Below are 19,680 nucleotides of genomic sequence, written 5' to 3'. Positions count from 1 at the left end.
GTTGTATTTATTGGTATTTATTTGTATTTGCCTTGTGTGTTCTGTAGAGTGTTTGTGTGTTTAAATGTTGCTGCTGCTACACAACAATTGCCCCTCTGGGGACAAATAAAACCTACTTGACTTGACTTGGCAACATCTCGACACTTTGTGATGACCGACTGTTATCCACCACCGGTCCAGCAGCCTCTCCCACTGTTTGTGTTGTTTGTAAATTTAAATTTAAAACTGTGCGTCCATCTGTACTGTGCCACAGAGTTATGCGACGTACCAAACCACATTTTTGTAACACAACTGAAATTGTTTTATGAAATAAAGGTTCCCACATAGTCCATATGGCTGCGTGGCTTCATGTCTCGGGGAAATTGTCGAAGTTTTGAAGATTTCCCAGACGCTTTGTTGGAACTGTGTAAAATACGGGACATTTAGTCAAAGCTTTGACTCTGTTCTGAAATCTTAAATGGAAACAGCATGACTTCAGTTAAACAGACTCCAGGTTGTAGTCCAGTCTGGAGAAAACACTTGAATTCCACACAACTTCACAAAGAATTTCACTCGACTTTATTTTGCGAAAGAACCCTTTTAAAGAAGCAAAGTGCGCACCCCTGTAGTAAAGAAATATGGGTACAATCAATGACTCAAAACCACATTTCATAACGTGTGCATCTGCCCTGTCCATAAGCACATTTCACGGTATTTTAATAAAACTAAGGTACAACTCCCTCTCTGAACAAGTCTAACCATCCCCGCTCCAAGAGATCAATAAATCCATATAAGACTTTTTAAAAAAATATATATTTTAAAGATGAATATCAAGGATCTCAGGCAGGGTGGATGAGTCCCCTGGGGATGGTCAGACTTGTTCTGAGAGGGAGGCTGAGTCGGTTTCGGTCTCAGCCACTGAGCCAGGCTCATTAATAGTACTGACAAAGGAGCAACAAACATTAACCATGGAGCTAAACGATGGAGTTAAATTTGGTAAGTGAGTTTCTCAGATGGGCAGTATCATTGGATCATACAGTAAGAACAGACACGCTGGAAGCAGGTGTAAATAAATAAGTCCGTGCTTGGAGGAAAAAAAGATCAGATTTGCTCAATTTTTTTGATTCTGTTTATCACTGTAAAATGTAAAATACTGTTGAATGAATCACAGAATCAAAAATGTTACTGAACCAAACCTGGACTGCCCCCCCCCCACACACACACAATTTGGACTCTGTTTGATGAACATCATCCTCTACTGGATACACACTCCAGAATATTCTCCAGAACCAGGTCTGTCCAATGGCTTGCTCCTCCACTTCCTGGTTGATCCTGAACTAGAGGACGGTTGAAACAGAGAAGACTGCCAAAACCAGAAGAGACAGAGAAATCTCAAGCCTTCTCCCACCTGAAAATTGAAAAGAAGACCTCAGTTTCTTGCGTCCTTTAATAAAGCATCACAGCAACAGCAAGGATACATTAAAAAAGAGCATTGTACATTTCATATGGTTTGGCAACAAGAATAAAATTTTCAAAAAAAAAATAGTCACTAAGGGCTAAACTGAAGGTGATGAGATTGACTTGAATATTGCTTTATTAGGCTGATTAATGTATGCCCATTTTTCTAGCTGTCCCTGTACAGCTGAGGGAGAATATTTATGCCAATCCATTCATACCGAGTTCAGTCTCATCCATCGTGCCGTGCTGCCAATCATGTTTTATTGATCTCAATGTAATAATAGAATCACTGTCGACGGGGCCTGTGGGTTTTTAAAACACGGTCGTGTGGAGCTCAACAGGTAGAATATGACACCAGGGTCAGGTATTCTGTTAATTGCATTAAATTGTAAAATTGATTTTCAAATTTTATTAATTACATGTAAATGAATCTCGTATTTTTTCCACTTAAGCCTCATTTCCCTTTTAGAGTCAAACCAAGCGGAGAGGAGCAGAATATTTTGAATTGATTCAGTATTGGGACACCCCAGAAAAGCTGAATCAGTTCATCATCAGTACAGGACCACCCCACTCTTAGGGAAAAAAAGGACCACCCTAACCAACCGCTGACCAAGTGTATCTGCCCCTGAAGCCCTCTTCAGTCCACGTACCTCACTCACAAGGGACAGTACTGTAGGCAAAAACATGGGTGCGCTATGGGTTCCCCCCCTCCCCGATTTCCTCTATTTTTGCATATTTGTCACGCTGGATGGTTTCAGATCTTCATACAAAATGTAATATAGGACAAGGGGAACCCGAGTAAACACAAAATGCAGTTTATAAGTGATCAGTTCATTTACTGAAGGAGAAGTTATCCAACATCCAAACATTCCTCAATCCTCTGTGAAAAGTACACATGGCCATTGTAACTCTAGTTAATGGCCATGGTAATTTGCATAATGAAACTGGTCGTTGGTTTCGGTCGTTATGCCACTGTATTGTTTATAAGGGTGGGGGTACCTGCAGTCAGCTGAAACCTTTCTCTCAATAAACGTTGTGTCCAGATGAACTGATCCTACTTTTCTCAGATTTCTACTCCTGGATTACTGAGCACGCATAAAAATGTTTCAAATCAAGGTTTAATTCCCATGCTATCATGGGAATAAACAGTTTGGTTAAAAATAAAGGAGTTTTCAGCTCTTCACGGTCAAAGGTGACTGAGCTTTCGCTGGTAGAGCTCTAACACACTTTATATATATATACATACATACACACAAACACCCCCCCCCCCATTTTCCTCCCCAGTTGTACTTGGCCAATTACCCTACTCTCTGGGCCATCCCGGTCGCTGCTCCACCCCTTCTGCTGATCCGGGGAGGTCTGTAGACTTCCACATGTCTCCTCCGATACATGTGGAGTCGCCAGCCACTTTTTTTTTTCACCTGACAGTGACGAGTTTCACCAGGGGGACATAGCACATGGGAGGATCACGCTATTCCCCCCAAACAGGCACCCCGACCGACAAGAGGAGGTGGTAGTGCAGTGACCAGGACACACACCCCCATCCGGCTTCCCACGGCCAACTGTGTCTGTAGGGATGTCCAACAAAGCCGGAGGTAACACGAGGATTCAAACCGGTAAATTCTCATGTTGACAGGCAATGGAATAGAGTGCCATGCCACCCGAATGCCCCTCTGACAGACACACTTTCATACGAGCCTTAGCTGAGAGGCTAAGGCTAGCAAACCCTATGTAAAATCTTTTAGATAACTTTTAAACTCAATTTTACAGATTGGCATTCTTGTGAGGCTATTTCTTTCCGTGTTGTTATTCCTTTCTTGTTATTATTCCTATTATTCCTATTTTTCCATTTGCTATTTTTCCTATTTTTCCTATTATTCCTATTTCTTTCCGTGTTGTTATTCCTTGTTATTCCATTTTAATCGTCATTTTACCAATTATCTCTAACTCGTGAAGTGCTTTGTAATAGTTGCTTTGTGACATGCTCTTAAAGTAAAGTTTACTACTATAATGTTGTTAGTCTTCCTTGTACTGTTCAGTGGCCTGAGTACAAACACTGTGAGGGTTAGGGGTTCTATTTCCTGTATAGCTCAACGAGCACGGCATGGCACCAACACCAGCAGCGCTGAAGGGTTTTACTCAGCTCCCCTCAGACACAGCTGTGAGGTGTTTCTGGTCAAACAGGGGTTGCTTAGCTGGTTGGTTTGTCTACGTTACCGTTTTGGGCCAGCATGCCCTCGGTGAAGACCAGGGAGCCATTGTGGGGGGCGGGCTCTATCTGCAGGAGCTTGCACATCAGAGGGTAAATGTGGAGGCTGTCAAACGGTTCTGCCAGGTAGTTCTGTTTGAAATCAGGTCCAAAAGCTCTGAAGATGGTTTTCATGTCCATCTCTCCGTTGTGGAAGCCATGGTCTCCTTTGTTCACGTAGAAGATAAACCTCTGTTTGGGAAAAGCAGCAGAGGAACCGAGAACACAACCACAAAACATTGATTTACAAATTCAATTAAATTCTGTGAACTCCATCTTCTCAACTTAATTATATTAGAATAGAATATAAACTTTTCTCTGGCTGTGGCCAGTTTCAGAAGCACCATATTTAACATCACACAAACATGTACTTACATAAAATAAGCAGCCAGCACCCCTGAAAATAATCTCTTTGTTTTGATGAGCAGTTCGATTTTACTGCTACTAAAAGACCCTTTGTACAGATTTTTAATGGCATTCTAAAGCATTGAGCAGAAGGGAGAAGTTTAGACTCATGCTGGTCAGGGTGGTTCACCAAAACCTTAGCTTTACTTCCTGCGGCTATTTCACACTACCACTTAAACTCCATCTATCCATCCATTATCCAAACTGCTTATCCTGCTCTCAGGGATGCGGAGATGCTGGAGCCTATCCCAGCAGTCATTGGGCGGCAGCCGGAGAGACACCCTGGACAGGCTGCCAGACCATCACAGCCCCCCCCCACACACACACACACACACATTCACACCTAGGGACAATTTAGTACAGCTGATTCACCTGACCTACATGTCTTTAGGCTGTGGGAGGAAACTGGAGCCCCCGGAGGAAACCCACACAGACACGGGGAGAACATGCAAAGTCCACACAGAGGACAGACTTGTGGAATAGGTCATTTTTAAATTGTAGCATTTTTGATGAAATCGTGCTTCTTTTGGTGAGAAAATGCGTTTAAAGCAATAAAAATGCTTCACTGCTTCAGGAATTTTGACCAAGCTACCAGTTGTAAACCATAATTAGAAATGGTGAAATAACACATTGAAAAGGTAGGAAACCTTTAGTTTTAAGCTCCTCTGTGTTTGCAGACTTGTGGAGTAGGTACTTTTTAAACCATAGCGTTTTAACTAAACTCTTAAAGTCTATTAGTTAAAATCTAATCTGTTAAAAATGTGTTTCCTCCGGGTGCCCCGGTTTCCTCCCACAGTCCAAACACATGTAGGTCAGGTGAATCAGCCATACTGAATTGTCCCTAGGTGTGAATATGTGGGCCCTGTGATGGTTCGGTGGCCCGTCCAGGGTGTCTCCCCATCTGCCGCCTAATGACTGCTGGGATAGGCTCCCTGAGTAAGGATAATGAATGAACGAATGAATAATATGTCAAATATAGTCACCCCTAATCCTCCCGTCCTTGTTCACAGGTTCACAGGAATATTTGTGACTTTTGAACTTGGCTTGTTTTGCTGTTGTCTGCTAGTAATCTTGGTGATCTGGAGTTAGAACTGAAAGTTACTGTTGTCCCCAATGTGAAATGCAATGCAAAGAGCATAATGCAACCCCATAAAGTGGGGACATAATGTAAATGTTTAGTAGTGTTCTGGAGATGTTGTGATGTAGTCAGGGCCGGCCCAAGATTTTCTGGGGCCCAAAGCAGAATTTGATTTGTCCTCACTATCCCCCCCCCCCCGTCCCCTGTTTCATTTATGTCTTGGGCCAGCCCTGGTTGTAGTTTAGTGTCATTTTATGTTAAAAGTCAAAAGGTACCCACAGAGTTTAGGTTGAAGCCCAGATCTGCAATGATGATGATGGGCTGAATGCGTTCGTTTTTGGCGAGGTGAAAACTCTCGGGAAGTTTGTCTTTTCTGTAGACCGTCACATTCGGGGCTTTGGAGAGCGCATCAAATACCAGCTGCTCCATGCCGGGCTTCGGTGTCACTACACCATAGCCGCCGTAGTCCAGGATCTCAAAACTGATGTGCTTCAATAAATTCAGGTATTTATTCAGCACCACCTCGTCCACCTGTGGTCGCTTTTTCACGGTGGTCATACCGTGGTCGGAGGTGATGATTATGTTCAGACGATCAGTCAAATTGTGGTGACTGATCGCCTCCCGCAGATATCCAATGGTGCGGTCAATCTGCTTGATGATTTCTTTCCTCTTTGGGTGGTCAGGTCCCTTGGCGTGACCCACATTGTCAGGTTCTCCATAATACAGGGTCACAAAGTCAAAATCCTCCTGTGAGAACCAGTTCATCACCGTATCAATGTTCTCCCTCCACTCAGTCTCATTATCGTCCTTCTGGCCCGCTGTCTGCACCAGGGCCCTATTGACGAACTGGCCGCCATAGCTGACGCCCCCTCCTGGGTAGAAGAAGGAAGCGGTTTTCAGACCCTAAAAAAACAAAACAAAAAACGTGAAACATCAGAATCAGGTCAACTTTCTTCATGAAATCTCTTAATGTAGCCTACATGAGTTCTAAATGGTGACAGTGCAGTGATAATGTCATATAGAAATGGGAAATGCTCAAACTATTTTGAGATGGGCTTCGCTCAATTAATTCATTAAATTAGGCCTATGGTTAAAAACATGAATGAATTACTGTGATATAGATGACTGCTGGGCCTATGTTGGCTCAGAATATGGCCAGCAACAAGCAGAATTCAAATTTTGGCCCAAAGATGGTTATACGGGTCTACCCAAGAATCAGACATGACACACAATTGCCATCCTGACACTGACATCAATGTAATTCTGGACCACAACTTCCCAACTGTGTGCACAATATACCTGGCTGATAAGATTGACTCTGTTATTGATTTAATTGCTGCAGTAAAATATTCTGAAATATTTTAATGAATAATATGATTCAAATGTCACCTGAATTAATTTTAGATTATGAGGATTGTGTTTTTCCCCCCTTTGGAATCAATAGCTTGCTAACATTAGTGGCCAACCTGCAGCACACCATACACTGTATGGTGTGCTCCACGTGATTGACTGTTAACATCCCACACTTCCCTCCCACATTCTCCACTTCTGCCTATGGTGGCACCCCCCAGTACCGTTTCCCCCGCCAGCTCCCTCCACTGGCCTCATCTGCCATTAACTCTCTCACCGGAAATTTTCCCAATACGGACTATTATTAGGCACCAGATCGCTCACCCATACGACATATCTAATAGTAGAAACAACAGCAACTGAATATCTGGAGCAAATATCGACAATCTATGTCCAATTTGTCGTACCCCCGTTGGTTTTAACTCTGTTTTGACACCAAACAATTTTTGGCCTCTTGAATGTGAGATCTCTTGGTAATATGTATTTTATCATTAATGATTTTAATGTTCCTAATAATCCGGATTTTATATGATTACTGAGACATGGCTGTCCCCAGGGGGTTGAGGCTAGGCCCCCTCATTTTGCATATTTTAATATTCCCAAGCACTCTGAAAGAGGAGGTGGCCTAGCTGTTTTTTTTATATATATATACATTAGATCTTAAGTGCCATCCTGTTACTTTTGGTAATTTTATCTCCTTTGAGGTTTTAAGTTTCTTAATCACTGGCCCTTCCCCTTTACTCTACGTCTTAATTTATAGGCCCCCTAATTCAGTTAGTTTTATTTCTGAGTTTTCTGACCTTCTATCTATTGTCATGCCTAAATATGACAGGGTGGTTATTCTTGGTGATTTTAATATTCATGTGTGTTGTCCTTCCCATTCCCTGATATCACATTTTTTAGATCTTATAGAATCTTTTAACATCATTCAATCTGTTAGAAGGGCTACACATTCCAAAGGTCACATTTTAGACTTTGTACTCTCATCTGGTTTCTCTCCCGAGTGTCTTAATCTGGTGGATAGGCTTGTAGCTGACCATAAAGCTGTTCTTTGAAGTTCCAATACAGCTCTCTATACATAGTCTCCTAAAACACGCTCTCGCATTCTCAACGCTGTTTCTGCAGTTAAATTCTGTGATGCTTTAAATTCATCATCCTTTAATCCCTCTTTATCCCCCCTCAATCGAGATGCACTGTTAAATTAATTCAGTGATCAATGCCTATCCATCCTCGACCAGATTGCACCATTTAAAACTAGGGAAAAAAAATCAAATAACCTCCCCTGACTGAATGATTACACTCGTGCCCTTAGAAGACTCTAGAAAATTTGAAAAACAATAAAAGGTAAACAAATTCAAATTAGCACATAACATCCTTAAAAACCAGATGTTAATTTACCAGAAGGCAGTTAAAGATGTGAGATCAGAGTACTTCTCTGAACTGAAATCTCAAAATAACCACAATCTAAAAGTTCTTTTAGTGTAATTGATTGTCATTAATGGCCCTTCCACTTCTTTTTTTGAACCTGATGCTGAGCTGTCCAAAAAAAAAAAAATGTCACACTCATTTTGTAAATAAGGTGGAGAATATCAGGTCCCAAATCCAGCCTGGCCCTTGCATTCTTTTCATTCCCCATGTTAATTCTGTCTCTTACACTCCGTTTCAACCAATTACAATTTCAGTGTTAGAGAGTACAGTCTCCAGTATCAGCTCCTACTCTCACATCTTAGACGTTATTCCCATTAAGCTGCTCAAGGAGGTATTTTCAACTGTTAGCCCTGTTATTCTGCCAATTCTTAATAACTCTGTTCTCTGGTTCTTTCCCAGGAGGTTTTAAGAATGCCATTGTTCACCCATTGTTGAAGAAACCTAATTTAGATCCCCTGTCCTTAAGTAACCACAGACCAATCCCCAAATTGTCCTTTTTATATAAGGTGCTTAAGTGAATAATTTAATCTCAATTGATTTCTTTTATGAACACTAATAGTGTTTTTAGCAGTTTCCAGTCTGGTTTTAGAAAACTTCATAGTACCGAGAAAGCTCTAGTTAAGGCCACTAATGACCAACTGCTGACTGCAGACAGAGGTGACTGCTCGATTTTAGCTCTTTTATTTAGTTCTGTTATTGTGTAACTGTATTGTTCATGATAATATGTGGAGTGTCTGTTGTTGTCCATGTATGTATTGTGCTGCAGAGTTTACTCTATACCGAAAACAAATTCCGCCGGGCTTGGTTTCTGGGTAACTCTACTTCCTCGATGGCTCAGCCGAGTTGTGGTGTCCCTCAAGGCTCAGTTCTTGGCCTCCTTGTTATTTATATACATGTTGCCTCTTGGCCATTCAAAATGATGTGTTTTCCCATTTTATGATGACGACACTCAGTTATACATGTCACTAAAACTCACAGATTCTAGCGGCCTATAAAATCTCACAACTTGCCTCTCTGACATTAAATCCTGGATATCCAAAAAAATTTCTTAAATTTAATGATAATAGGTCTGAGGTCATTCTGTTCGGTCCCCAAATTCCATCACCTCTTCTAGTACTAAACTTGGTGGTTTGTCAAATAATCTTAAGCAGGTTGCTAGGAATCTTGGGGTAATATTCGATGCTAACCTCGGTTTTGATAATCAAATCAAACATGTTTTTCAGTCATGCTTTCTCTAGATCAAGGTAATCTCTAAAATTAGGTCATTTTTATCAATTGCCAATCTGCAAAAAAGATGTACATGCTTTTATCTATTCTCGGCTTGACTATTGCAACGCACTTTACTTGGTTGGGTATCAGCTAGAGCTCCCTCCACCACCTGCAGCTGGTACAAAATGCTGCTGCTCAGTTCATTATCAGGACAAAAAGGCATGACTGTATCACTCCTGTGCTTGTCTCCCTACACTGGCTCCCTGTTATATTTCGGACTGATTTTAAAATGTTATTGCTCACTTTTAAGGCCTTAAACTGTCTTGCTCCTACTTACATTTCTAATTTACTGACCTGGTATATGCTCTCTTGACCATTACAATCTGCAGATAGAGCTCTGCTGGTTATTCCCAGATCTCAGTTTGTCACAAAGGGTGATCGGGCTTTTGCTGTTAGAGCCCCCACACTATGGAACTCTCTTCCTATTCAGCTAAGTCAAACCAAGTGTCTAGTTTCTTTTAATGCTCGTCTTAAAACTTATTTTTATGAAAGCTTTTACAAATATTTGTTTTTAATTATTTATACTGTTTCTATTTCTACTCTTGTTTTTGTAACTGTTTTGATTAACAAACTGCTTTCTTCCCCTTTGCTCTTATTTTATTGTTTTATTTGTTAGTGCTTTTTATGTTATTCTCTTAAAATGTGTTTTTTTTGTATGTGGGTCATTTTTAAAAATTGTATCCTGTTCTTTTTTTTTTTTAAAGTGCTAATAAAGTTTATTATTACTCAATGCATCACTTCTTGCTGGTTTCCCAGCCTCTGCTATCTAAGGTTAGTGTAAGGTAACTCAACTAGGCACCAAGTCTTACACTTGGTTTTAAACTGCAAAAATGTGCAAACGTATCCAGACAACTCTTTGTATTCACACTGGCTCTAGTCACTGCCTGTATATACTACTACTTTCAGCTGCTCCCCGTTACGGGTCGCCACAGCGGATCATCCGTTTCCATCTCTCCCTGTCCTCTGCATCCTCCTCTGTCACACCAGCCACCTGCATGTCCTCCCTCACCACATACATAAACCTCCTCTTTGGCCTTCCTCTTTTCCTCTTCCCTGGCAGCTCCATATTCAGCATCCTTCTCCCAATAATATCCAGCATCTCTCCTCCACACATGTCCAAGCCATCTCAATCTTGCCTCTCTTCCTTTGTCTCCAAACCATCCAACCTGAGCTGTCCTTCAAATATAATCGTTCCTAATCCTGTTCTTCTTCGTCACTCCCAATGAAAATCTTACCATCTTCAACTCTGCCACCTCCGGCTCTCCCTCCTGTCTTTTCATCAGTGCCACTGTCTCTAAACCATATAACATAGCTGGTCTCACAACCATCTTGTAAACTTTCCTTTTAACTCTTGCTGGTACCATTCTGTCGCAAATCACTCCTTACACTCTCCTCCACCCACTCCACCCTCCCTGCACTCGCTTCTTCAGCTCTCTTCTGCACTCTCCGTTACGTTGCACAGTTGACCCCAAGTATTTAAACTCATACGCCTTCATCACTTCTATTCCTTGCATCCTCACCATTCCACTGTCCTACCTCTCATTCACACATATGTATTTCGTCTTGCTCATACTGACTTTCATTCCTCTTTTCTCCAGTGCATACCTCCACTTCTCCAAACTCTCCTCAATCTGCACCTTACTCTCACTACAAATAGGGCTCAGAGCCAATCCTTGATGTAATCCCACTTCCACCTTCAACCAATCTGTTATCCCAACCGCACACCTCACCGCTGTCACACTTCCCTCATACATATCCTGCACCACTCCTACATATTTCTCTGCAACTCCTGGCTCCCTCATACAATACCACACCTCCTCTCTCGATACCCTGTCATATGCTTTCTCTAAAGCGACAAAGACCCAATGTAACTCCTTCTTGCCTTCTCTGTGCTTCTCAATCAACATTCTCAAAGCAAACATTGCATCTGTGGTGCTCTTTCGTGGCATGAAATCGTCCCCTCTCCTCTTAACCTATCTTCTTTTACTCTATCCCACATCTTCATGCTGTGGCTGGTCAACTTTATACATCTGTAGTTAATAAAGTTCTGCAAATCACCCTTATTCATGAAAATCGTTACCAGTATACTTATTCTCCAATCCTCAGGCATCCTCTCACTTTCCAAGATTGTGTTAAAAACTCTACTGCCATCTCTCCTAAATATCTCCATGCCTCCACAGGTATGTCATCTGGACCAACTGCCTTTCCACTCTTCATCCTCTTCATAGCTGCCCTCACTTCCTCCTTGCTAATCCACCGCACTTCCTCATTCACTATCCCCACATCATCCAATCTTCTCTCGCTCTCATTTTCTTCATTCACCAGCCTCTCAAAGTATTCATTCCACCTTCTCAACACACTCTCCTCACTTGTTGACACATTTCCATCTCTATTCTTGATCACCCTGCTACACATCCTCCCCAGCTCGGTCCCTCTGTCTAGCCAATCGGTAAAAGTCCTTTTCTCCTTCCTTAGTGTCTAACTTGTCATACAACTCATCATATGCCTTTTCCTTTGCCTTTGCCACCACTCTATTTGCTTTACGCTGCATCTCCTTGTACTCTTGTCTACTTTCTTCATCTCTCTGATTATCCCACTTCTTCTTTTCCAACCTCTTCCCTGTATACTTTGCTGTACTTCCTCATTCCACCATCAAGTCTCCTTGTCTTCTTTTCTCTGTCCTGATGACACACCAAGTAACGTCCTAGCTGTCGCCCTCACTATTTCTGCAGTGGTTGCCCAGCCATCCGGCAACTCTTCACTACCACCCAGCGCCTGTCTTAACTCCTCCCTGAACTCCACACAAGTCTTCCTTCTTCAACTTCCACCATTTGAGCCTTGGCTCTGCCTTTACTCACTCTCTCTTGGTCTCCAAAGTCATCCTACAGACCACCGTCCGATGCTGCCTAGCTACATTCTCCCCTGTCACCACCTTGCAGTCTCCAATCCCTTTGAGATTGCGCCTCCTACATAAGATGTAGTCCGCCTGTGTACACTCTCCTCCACTCATACTTGTATGTCACCCTGTGTTCCTCCCTCTTCTTGAAATATGTATTTCCCTCAACCATTTCCATCCTTTTCACAAAATCAACCACCATCTGTCCTTCCCCATTTCTCTCCTTGACACCATACTTGCCCATCACCTCCTCGTCACCTCTGTTCCCTTCAGCAACATGCCAATTGAAGTCCGCTCCCATCACCACTCTCTCCCTTGTGGGTACCCTCTCCACCACTTCATCCAACTCACTCCAGAATTCTTCTTTCTCTTCCATCTCACACAAAACTTGCAGGGCATATGTGCTGATAACATTCATCAATACGCCTTCGATTTCCACTTCATACTCATCACTCTGTCTGACACTCTCTTCACCTCCAGTACACTCATGACATACTCTTCCTTCAGAATTACCCCTACCTCATTTCTCCTCCTATTCGCACTATGGTAGAAAAGTTTGAACCCACATCTGATGCTCCTGTCCTTACTGCCATTCCGCCTGATTCCTTACACACACAGGATACCTACCTTCTTCTTTCCATCATATCAGCCAGCTCTCTCCCTTTAGCAGTAATAGCACCAACATTCAAAGTTCTGATTCTCACCTCTACACTCCTATCGTTCCTCCTCTCCTGCTGCCTCTGGACATGCCTTCCCTCTCTCCTTCTCCCAATAGTAGCATAGTTTCCACTGGCACCCTGCTGACCAACAGGACCAGTGGCAGTTATTGGTAACCTGGGCCTTGACTAACCCGGTAAGGATATCTGATTGATGATCCACATATTTGATTTGGCAAAGGTTTTACACCGGATGCCCTTCCTTATGCAACCCTCCCCATTTATCCGGGCTTGGGACTGACACTAAGAATGCACTGGCTTGTGCAACCTCAGTGGTTGGGTTCTAGTCACTGCCTGTATTAAGCTCAAAATCTTGCTCTTTGCTTTTTCGGGCAGTTAAACGAACTAAAACAACTGAACTGTGAACACATTGTACCACTGAAAGGTTTCTGTTTATGACCAGTTCATAAGACTGGGCTCTGGGTCCAGACTTTTCTCCCCTGTCTCCAAAGGGGTGGAATGAACAGCTTCCGTCAGAGCTACAGACTCACTTCATTCTAGACATGCCTAAAAACGTTCCTTTTCCAGGCCTGTTTTAATCCATAGATGACATCTAAACACAACTTCTGAGCTGTGGCATTGTGCAGTTAACTTCTAATTTGAATTCTCCAGTACTATTATTCACATTCCTGTTGATGAGCTATCTATTGCGCACTATGTCTATTTGAACTTGAGAAGACATGCACTCTTGGCTGTGTTATGTCTGTAGTAGTAATTGGCACTAATTAGTTTCCAACTATTTTGTCATTTGAATCTCATTTTACTCATGTCACTAATTACACTGTCCTCACAATGAGTAGTCCTTATTCAAAGCTAGACAGCGAACAGTGTGAAGTCCTCCAGTAAACACAAGGCATAACTTTTCTTGGATATTTAATGAAGCGCTGCAATTTACTGTAAAACTGTAACAAGCACAAAATGCAAACACAAATCAGAATTTGAACAATACTCATTACACTGACATGACTAAGAAATAATAATTTAAAAAATGCTGAGTTACAGGGCAACGCAGGTTAGCTGACAGGTTACACAGCTATGGCAACTCTCAACTGTGTCACTTTTAGACCGAATTTTCAGCAAAACAACTATACAGCAAATATATCATGCATGCAGTATCCAAAAATCGATAAAACAAAAATACTCACGGACAAATAGTGTCCATGGCAACAACGTTGAAAACAAATTGCAGCAGGAAAAAAAGAGTCACCAAGCGCTCTCTACCCTGCCTCGTTAACTCTGATGGAAATTCCTTGCTCTACAACTACTGCTGTTGAATGACCGGGGGGGGGGGCCCTGCAGTACGCAAAAATCTACTTAGCTGTAGCATACATGCCCTCAAACAGAGGGCAGAACACTCCCCGCCTGGTACAATATGATTGTACCACTACAAATGCGATAAACATGTAAGACAGTCCATTTTCTACTGTCCCTCAGACAAAAGGACAACCGTTTCTGAGATTGATCTCAGAAACATTTCCACAGCCTCTTCTTTTGCTGTCCTTGCTCCCGCCTTGCGAACCTTGTTGTCATTGCTGAGGAATGTGTTAATAACAAGTCCCCCAGGCCAGTTATTCCCGTGAGCTTGGTTATCCTTAAGCAAAAAGACATAACTAACTTTGACTTTGGGCTTGTCCGCTGTCCATTTTCTTCGACTCTGAAGAGTGGCAAGGTATTCCCCCCTCCCTCTCTTCCAAAAAGTGTCTGCCAGGCACTGAACCTGTTTCCATTGTTTTATGCGGAGCTCTGCTGAGTCGAAGGTGTCAGAAGGTGCTGACAGAACTCTTGTCTTCTGTGTCAAAATCATTGCTGGTGTGAGAACAGCTGGCATGTCCGGGTCTGTAGACAATGGCACTAGTGGTCTCACGTTCATTATTGCCATCACCTCAGCCATCAAGGTACTCAGTACTTCATGTGTGAGTCGAGTATGTGCAGACTGAAGAAGCATTACATCCAGAATCCGCCTTATAACACCGATGAATCTTTTCCATGAACCACCCATATGTGAAGAATGTGGGGGATTAAATTGCCATGTGCAGGCCTTTTTCCAGAAGGTAGCTTTTCAGTGTAGCATCATTGTGATCAATACTCAACTCTTTACAGGCACCAATAAAATTAGTGCCCTTGTCTGAGCGGAGAAGTTTTGCCGGTCCACGAGTAGAGAAAAATCTTCTCAACGCATTAATGAAGCTAGATGTGGACATTAATTCAACTAGCTCCATGTGCAGCACAGCTCTTGCTGACATGCATGTGAAAAGCACCGCCCCACCGTTTGCTGTCTGCACTGCAACCTCTTGTGCGATATGACATCCCCGTCCACGGACCAAAGACATCAAGACCAACGTTGGTGAAAGGTGGCACTGATGAGAGCCTGTCAGCTGACAAGTCTGCCATCTTTTGGATCTGTACCGTTCCTCTGAGCCTACGACAGATGACACATTTGTAGATAACAGATGAGACCAAGCATTTGCTCCCGATAATCCACAATCCTGCCGCTCTGATTGCTCCCTCCATGATATGACGGAATATCTTGGCATTATCTTGGTTGGTAAGTTCGGGAAAATCGTCAACTTTGTTTAGCAGTTCATGTTCAACTATTTCCGGTGACCCATAACATTCGTCTAGTCGTGGCCAGACTAAGTGGAGAGCTGTTGTAGGGTTGAACACATGCACAGAGCGAATTCTCTTCAGCTGCTCTGAAGACTCTAAACCACGCCGTTTTGTTATTAAATCTAATTCTTCTCTGGCTGAAAGGTTGAGGTCTTTGGTAGCGCTTTGAAATGATGCCTTCCATGACCAATAATTCTCAGGGCAGTCGTCAAATTTGAGGAGACCTGCAATTAGATACTCAGTCTTGTTATGTCTTGCACACCCTGAGACTCAGATGAAGGCACCCTTAGAGGGTAAAATGACTGTCCTGTTGATCCTGAGGAGTACATTTTATCTTCTAATTCCTCACTTTGTTGTTCTTGTTTGACAGTGGCGTCTCTGTTTCTCTTCATGTTGAGCAGCTGCTTCATTTATGGCCATTTTACATTGCTCAAGTGTCATCTTGTGGCAGCCTAGAGGATCAACCTTGAATGGGATTTACCCGTAGTATGCCTCTGAATGCTGCAGGACATATAAGGAGGTGCGCTGGGCTGAACTGATAGGTAACTCAAGCAAGTCTTGACTAAGGTCACTCTTTGTTAGATTTACCAGCTTCTTCATTGGCAGCAGCTTCAGCTGTAGCAGCAGCAACAGCTCTTTGGCTTTGTAGAATATGAAGATTTGCTCCAAGGTCGGCTTTCTGCTTTATGATGCTGGCCTCTTCTTCTGCATACACAAGCTGAGCACGGGCAGCCTCCGCCTTGGCACGAGCTTTGATGACCGTGGATGTACTGACTCTGAATGGGCATCTGCTGCTTTTCCGCTCCCTCATCCTGGTTCGCAGGAGCTGGCTGATAGGTACTGTTTGCATGGCCGTCGACTCATTGTTGCTGCATACTGTATTATCTTGTTTGCTATACTGTCCTCGCGATGAGTCGTCCTCATTCAAAGCTAGACAGTTAGTGAACAGTGTGAAGTCCTCCAATAAACACAAGGTGTAACTTTTCTTGGATATTTAACTAAGCTCCACAATTTACTGTAAAACTGTAACAAGCACAAAAATGCAAACACAAACCAGAATTTGAACAATACGCATTACACTGACATGACTAAGAAATAAAAAAATAAAAAAATGCTGGGTCACAGGGCAACGCAGGTTAGCTAACAGGTTACAGCTATGCTAGCTATCGAATGTGTCACTTTTAGACCGAATTTGAGGCAAAACAGCTATACAGCTAATATATTATGCATGTAGTATCCAAAAATCGATAAAACAAAAATACTTACGGACAAATGGTGTCCATGGCAACAACGTTCAAAACAAGTTGCAGCAGGAAAAACAGTCCCCATGCGCTCTCTACCCTGCCTCGTTAACTCTGATGGAAATTCCCTGCTCTACAACTACTGCTCTTGAATGACCAGGAGGGGGCACTGCAGTACACAAAAATCTACTCAGCTATATTACACATGCACTCAAACAGAGGGCAGAACACTAATGGTCATCTACCTATTATATACCTATAGTGCAGTGACTGTTGTAAGGCACGTTGGATAGAAGCATCTGTAATGACACTAATGTGGTTTCATTTCTTCCTTGTCCACTTGTTGACTAAACTATCCCTGGAATTAAACCACTGGATTCTACACGCACATAGGCCATTCTACATGCTACATTCAGGATTTAACAAATGAGTCAAGGCAGCAGCTCACCTATCACACCACTGTGGACCATTAGAAAACACTGCACCACCTGATCAGCTTCAGTCAGTAAATATACATTTATACATACTTATATATATGCTTATATACACCAGGTGTGCTAACCAGGTGAACTAACGAATTAATCAGTGACATAAAGTGAGCATACTTAGTGTAAATAAGCAGCTTTATGGCGGTTCATTTTTCTCCTGATGGTTGTTTTGAATTGAAACTGAAAGCTGGAAAACTGATCATGTCTCTCTCATTGGAGTAGGCCTAACTGTAAGCACCACTCTGCAAAAATGGCTAAAACCAAATAAGATTGTTTTTTAATTGATAGGATATGAACACATAATGCATATGAATCTATCCAGTTCTTAGAGTGCACGCTCGTAATCTCTCAGATTAAATCCTATTTTCACCGACTCACTTGGTTTTGTGCTGTGATCCATAATGGCAGGGCACCGTTATCCCACCACTCAGACTTGGTCATAGTAACTTTGTGTGGAAGTTTGAGATTGGTTGTGGCATTATACATCATGTTGTGGACAACGCCGTGGTCCTCAATCCATCTCCCTGTTGCCAGAGAAGAACAAATACAGAGTTTCAGTTTGGATAAGCACGTAATTTTTACTGGATGTGAAGCACCTCATGAACCTCGCTTCTATATCACTCATTCACTTAGCACTCAGTAACATTTAGCTGTACCACCTGCATTGATATGGGGTGGGTGCATCTAAACTATATACTGTTGTAAGATGTTCAAGAGTTTGCATTTTGTGATTAGCATTATGAATTTAATTGGTAAGAAAATTGCCAAAATATAAAATGTTCTCCATCTCCACCAATATTCTCTCTTGGCCTCTCCCTTTCATTCACTGACTTGGTATTGTCCATGGTTTCATTTGAGATAGGATTTCACAGAAACTCTATTGGCAGAGTTGTAAGTAAGACTGCTCTATCACCTTTAACTTGCTCAAACAAATCAATATTTTACATTTTCTGATACGTCATCTTGCTTTTCTGGATTATTGGCAGTTGAAAACAAGATTCAGTTGAGCTAACTTTAGCGCTGTTGAACTGGTGTAAAAACATCTATTTTACAATGTCAAATCAGCATACGTAACATTAGCTACTCACTGAAAGTACATGGGCATTACCAGGCCTACTTCCCATTGCAAATTTAAGACAATAACCCCATATTCTTTTCACAACAAGGTCACACAATAGTTGTGCTTCCCATATCAGAATCAGAATCATGTTTATTGGCCATGTAGGTTTGCCAATACATGGAATTTAACTCAGGATATATGTGGCTCTGTCAGTGTACTTAACATAGAATAACAACACTACAATACAACAATCTTCAGATCTATACAAAAGGGTTGACTTATACAGGTGAAATAACAGGTGATAAAGTGCAGTGGTGCAGAGAATATATCAGAGATGCTGAAATAGATGTTAGCAGGTTACTTCCTACATGCATGAAGTAGATGGACTTGACAGAGTGTACCAGTATACGTACAATGTACAGTACAGTATACACAAAATGGATGGATTTATTTGACTGTATTAAGCGTCCCTTTGAATGACAGCCCACGGACACATGAAAATTATTGTTCTTGTTCCAGTCACAAAATAAATCAATTACAATTTCAAGATGTATGGTTTTTGGTTGACATGGTCTAGAAGACTTAGTGACTTGGGGGGGTGCCATCCTACCGGTGATGGTGGTGAAATGAGAAGGGGAGGTCATGGTGATCGTTGGTGGGGTGATGTATTTGGCCTTCACTCCATCCAGAACCAGTTGGTCAAAGTTTGGTGTGTCCACGTCCTGGTCGTAATCCCACCGGAAACCATCAAAGGAGATCACCAGGAGCTTGTTGTGAAGCTTTGCCTTGCTCAGCGGTTTGCTGGCCACACAGAGTGCCGCCGTGACCACCACGTACAGTTGCAAATGCATCCTGACATCTGGGGACTATGATGGATGGTTCCTGGTGTGTGAAGAGACTTATATACACCTGGAGCTTGGTTACTTGTTTAATAAGTAGCCTACTAGTTCGCAGGTTGATAAGTTTTTGCTGAAGGTTTGTTTTCAAGGACTAGACCTTGGACATGTGGCGGCTCTCCATTAACCAACTTGAGACGGTTGTTAAAACGATATCATGTCTGATAAGAATCGTTGATGGACTCAATCTGTCAGCAGAAGTGGGGGATAAGGTTTGGACTCCGATATTGTTGGAGGTATTGTGTCAATATTTCAAAAACAGGACTATTGCTTTAAAATGAGATCCGCTTTAGAATAAAGCAACATCGTGCTGGCACATGTAATCTTTATCAATTATCAAGAACTACTTACAATAGTTCAAGTTCAAGTTTCACTTTATTGTCATATACATATAAAACATACCAAGTACCTTCAAATGCAATGAAATGCATATGCCCTGGCTCTGTCAGCTCTTAAATTAAATATAAGAAAATAATGAATAATAACAAAAAACACAAATAAAAAAGTAGAAATCCCACAAAATAATAAATCACTGAAGTTATGTAAGGTGCCTAATACTAC

At 42.1% G+C, this 19,680-nt stretch overlaps 1 protein-coding gene across 1 annotated transcript; it reads right to left on the bottom strand.

Annotated features, from left to right (window-relative positions):
• Window positions 1-879: 879 nt before the first annotated feature.
• On the bottom strand, window positions 880-19,074 carry zgc:153896 (uncharacterized protein LOC569930 homolog). The gene is made up of 5 exons (XM_056286847.1): window positions 18,834-19,074; window positions 17,542-17,687; window positions 5,448-6,071; window positions 3,655-3,877; window positions 880-1,387 (listed from the first exon to the last, which is right to left on the bottom strand). Exons 1-5 carry the CDS (start codon window positions 19,072-19,074, stop codon window positions 1,317-1,319), a joined length of 1,305 nt encoding a protein of 434 aa, XP_056142822.1. The 3' UTR covers window positions 880-1,316.
• Between the last annotated feature and the right edge of the window lie 606 nt (window positions 19,075-19,680).

Source organism: Lampris incognitus, chromosome 9 (genome assembly GCF_029633865.1).
Source record: "Lampris incognitus isolate fLamInc1 chromosome 9, fLamInc1.hap2, whole genome shotgun sequence".
In the NCBI taxonomy this organism is placed as follows: Eukaryota; Metazoa; Chordata; class Actinopteri; order Lampriformes; family Lampridae; genus Lampris; species Lampris incognitus.
The sequence above is the reverse complement of the archived record's forward strand: the minus strand, read 5'-3'. Positions and strand labels throughout refer to the sequence as shown.

Bases quoted from the DNA above. Each gene is read 5' to 3' on its own strand.
- zgc:153896 (XM_056286847.1), bottom strand. From the start codon at position 19,074: ATGCATTTGCAACTGTACGTGGTGGTCACGGCGGCACTCTGTGTGGCC. The intron at 17,688-18,833 runs GTAGGATGGCAC...CTCTGGCAACAG, and splicing joins TCATTTCACCACCATCACCG to GGAGATGGATTGAGGACCAC. The intron at 3,878-5,447 runs GTGGGTACCTTT...TTTCCCAAACAG, and splicing joins TGGGCTTCAACCTAAACTCT to AGGTTTATCTTCTACGTGAA.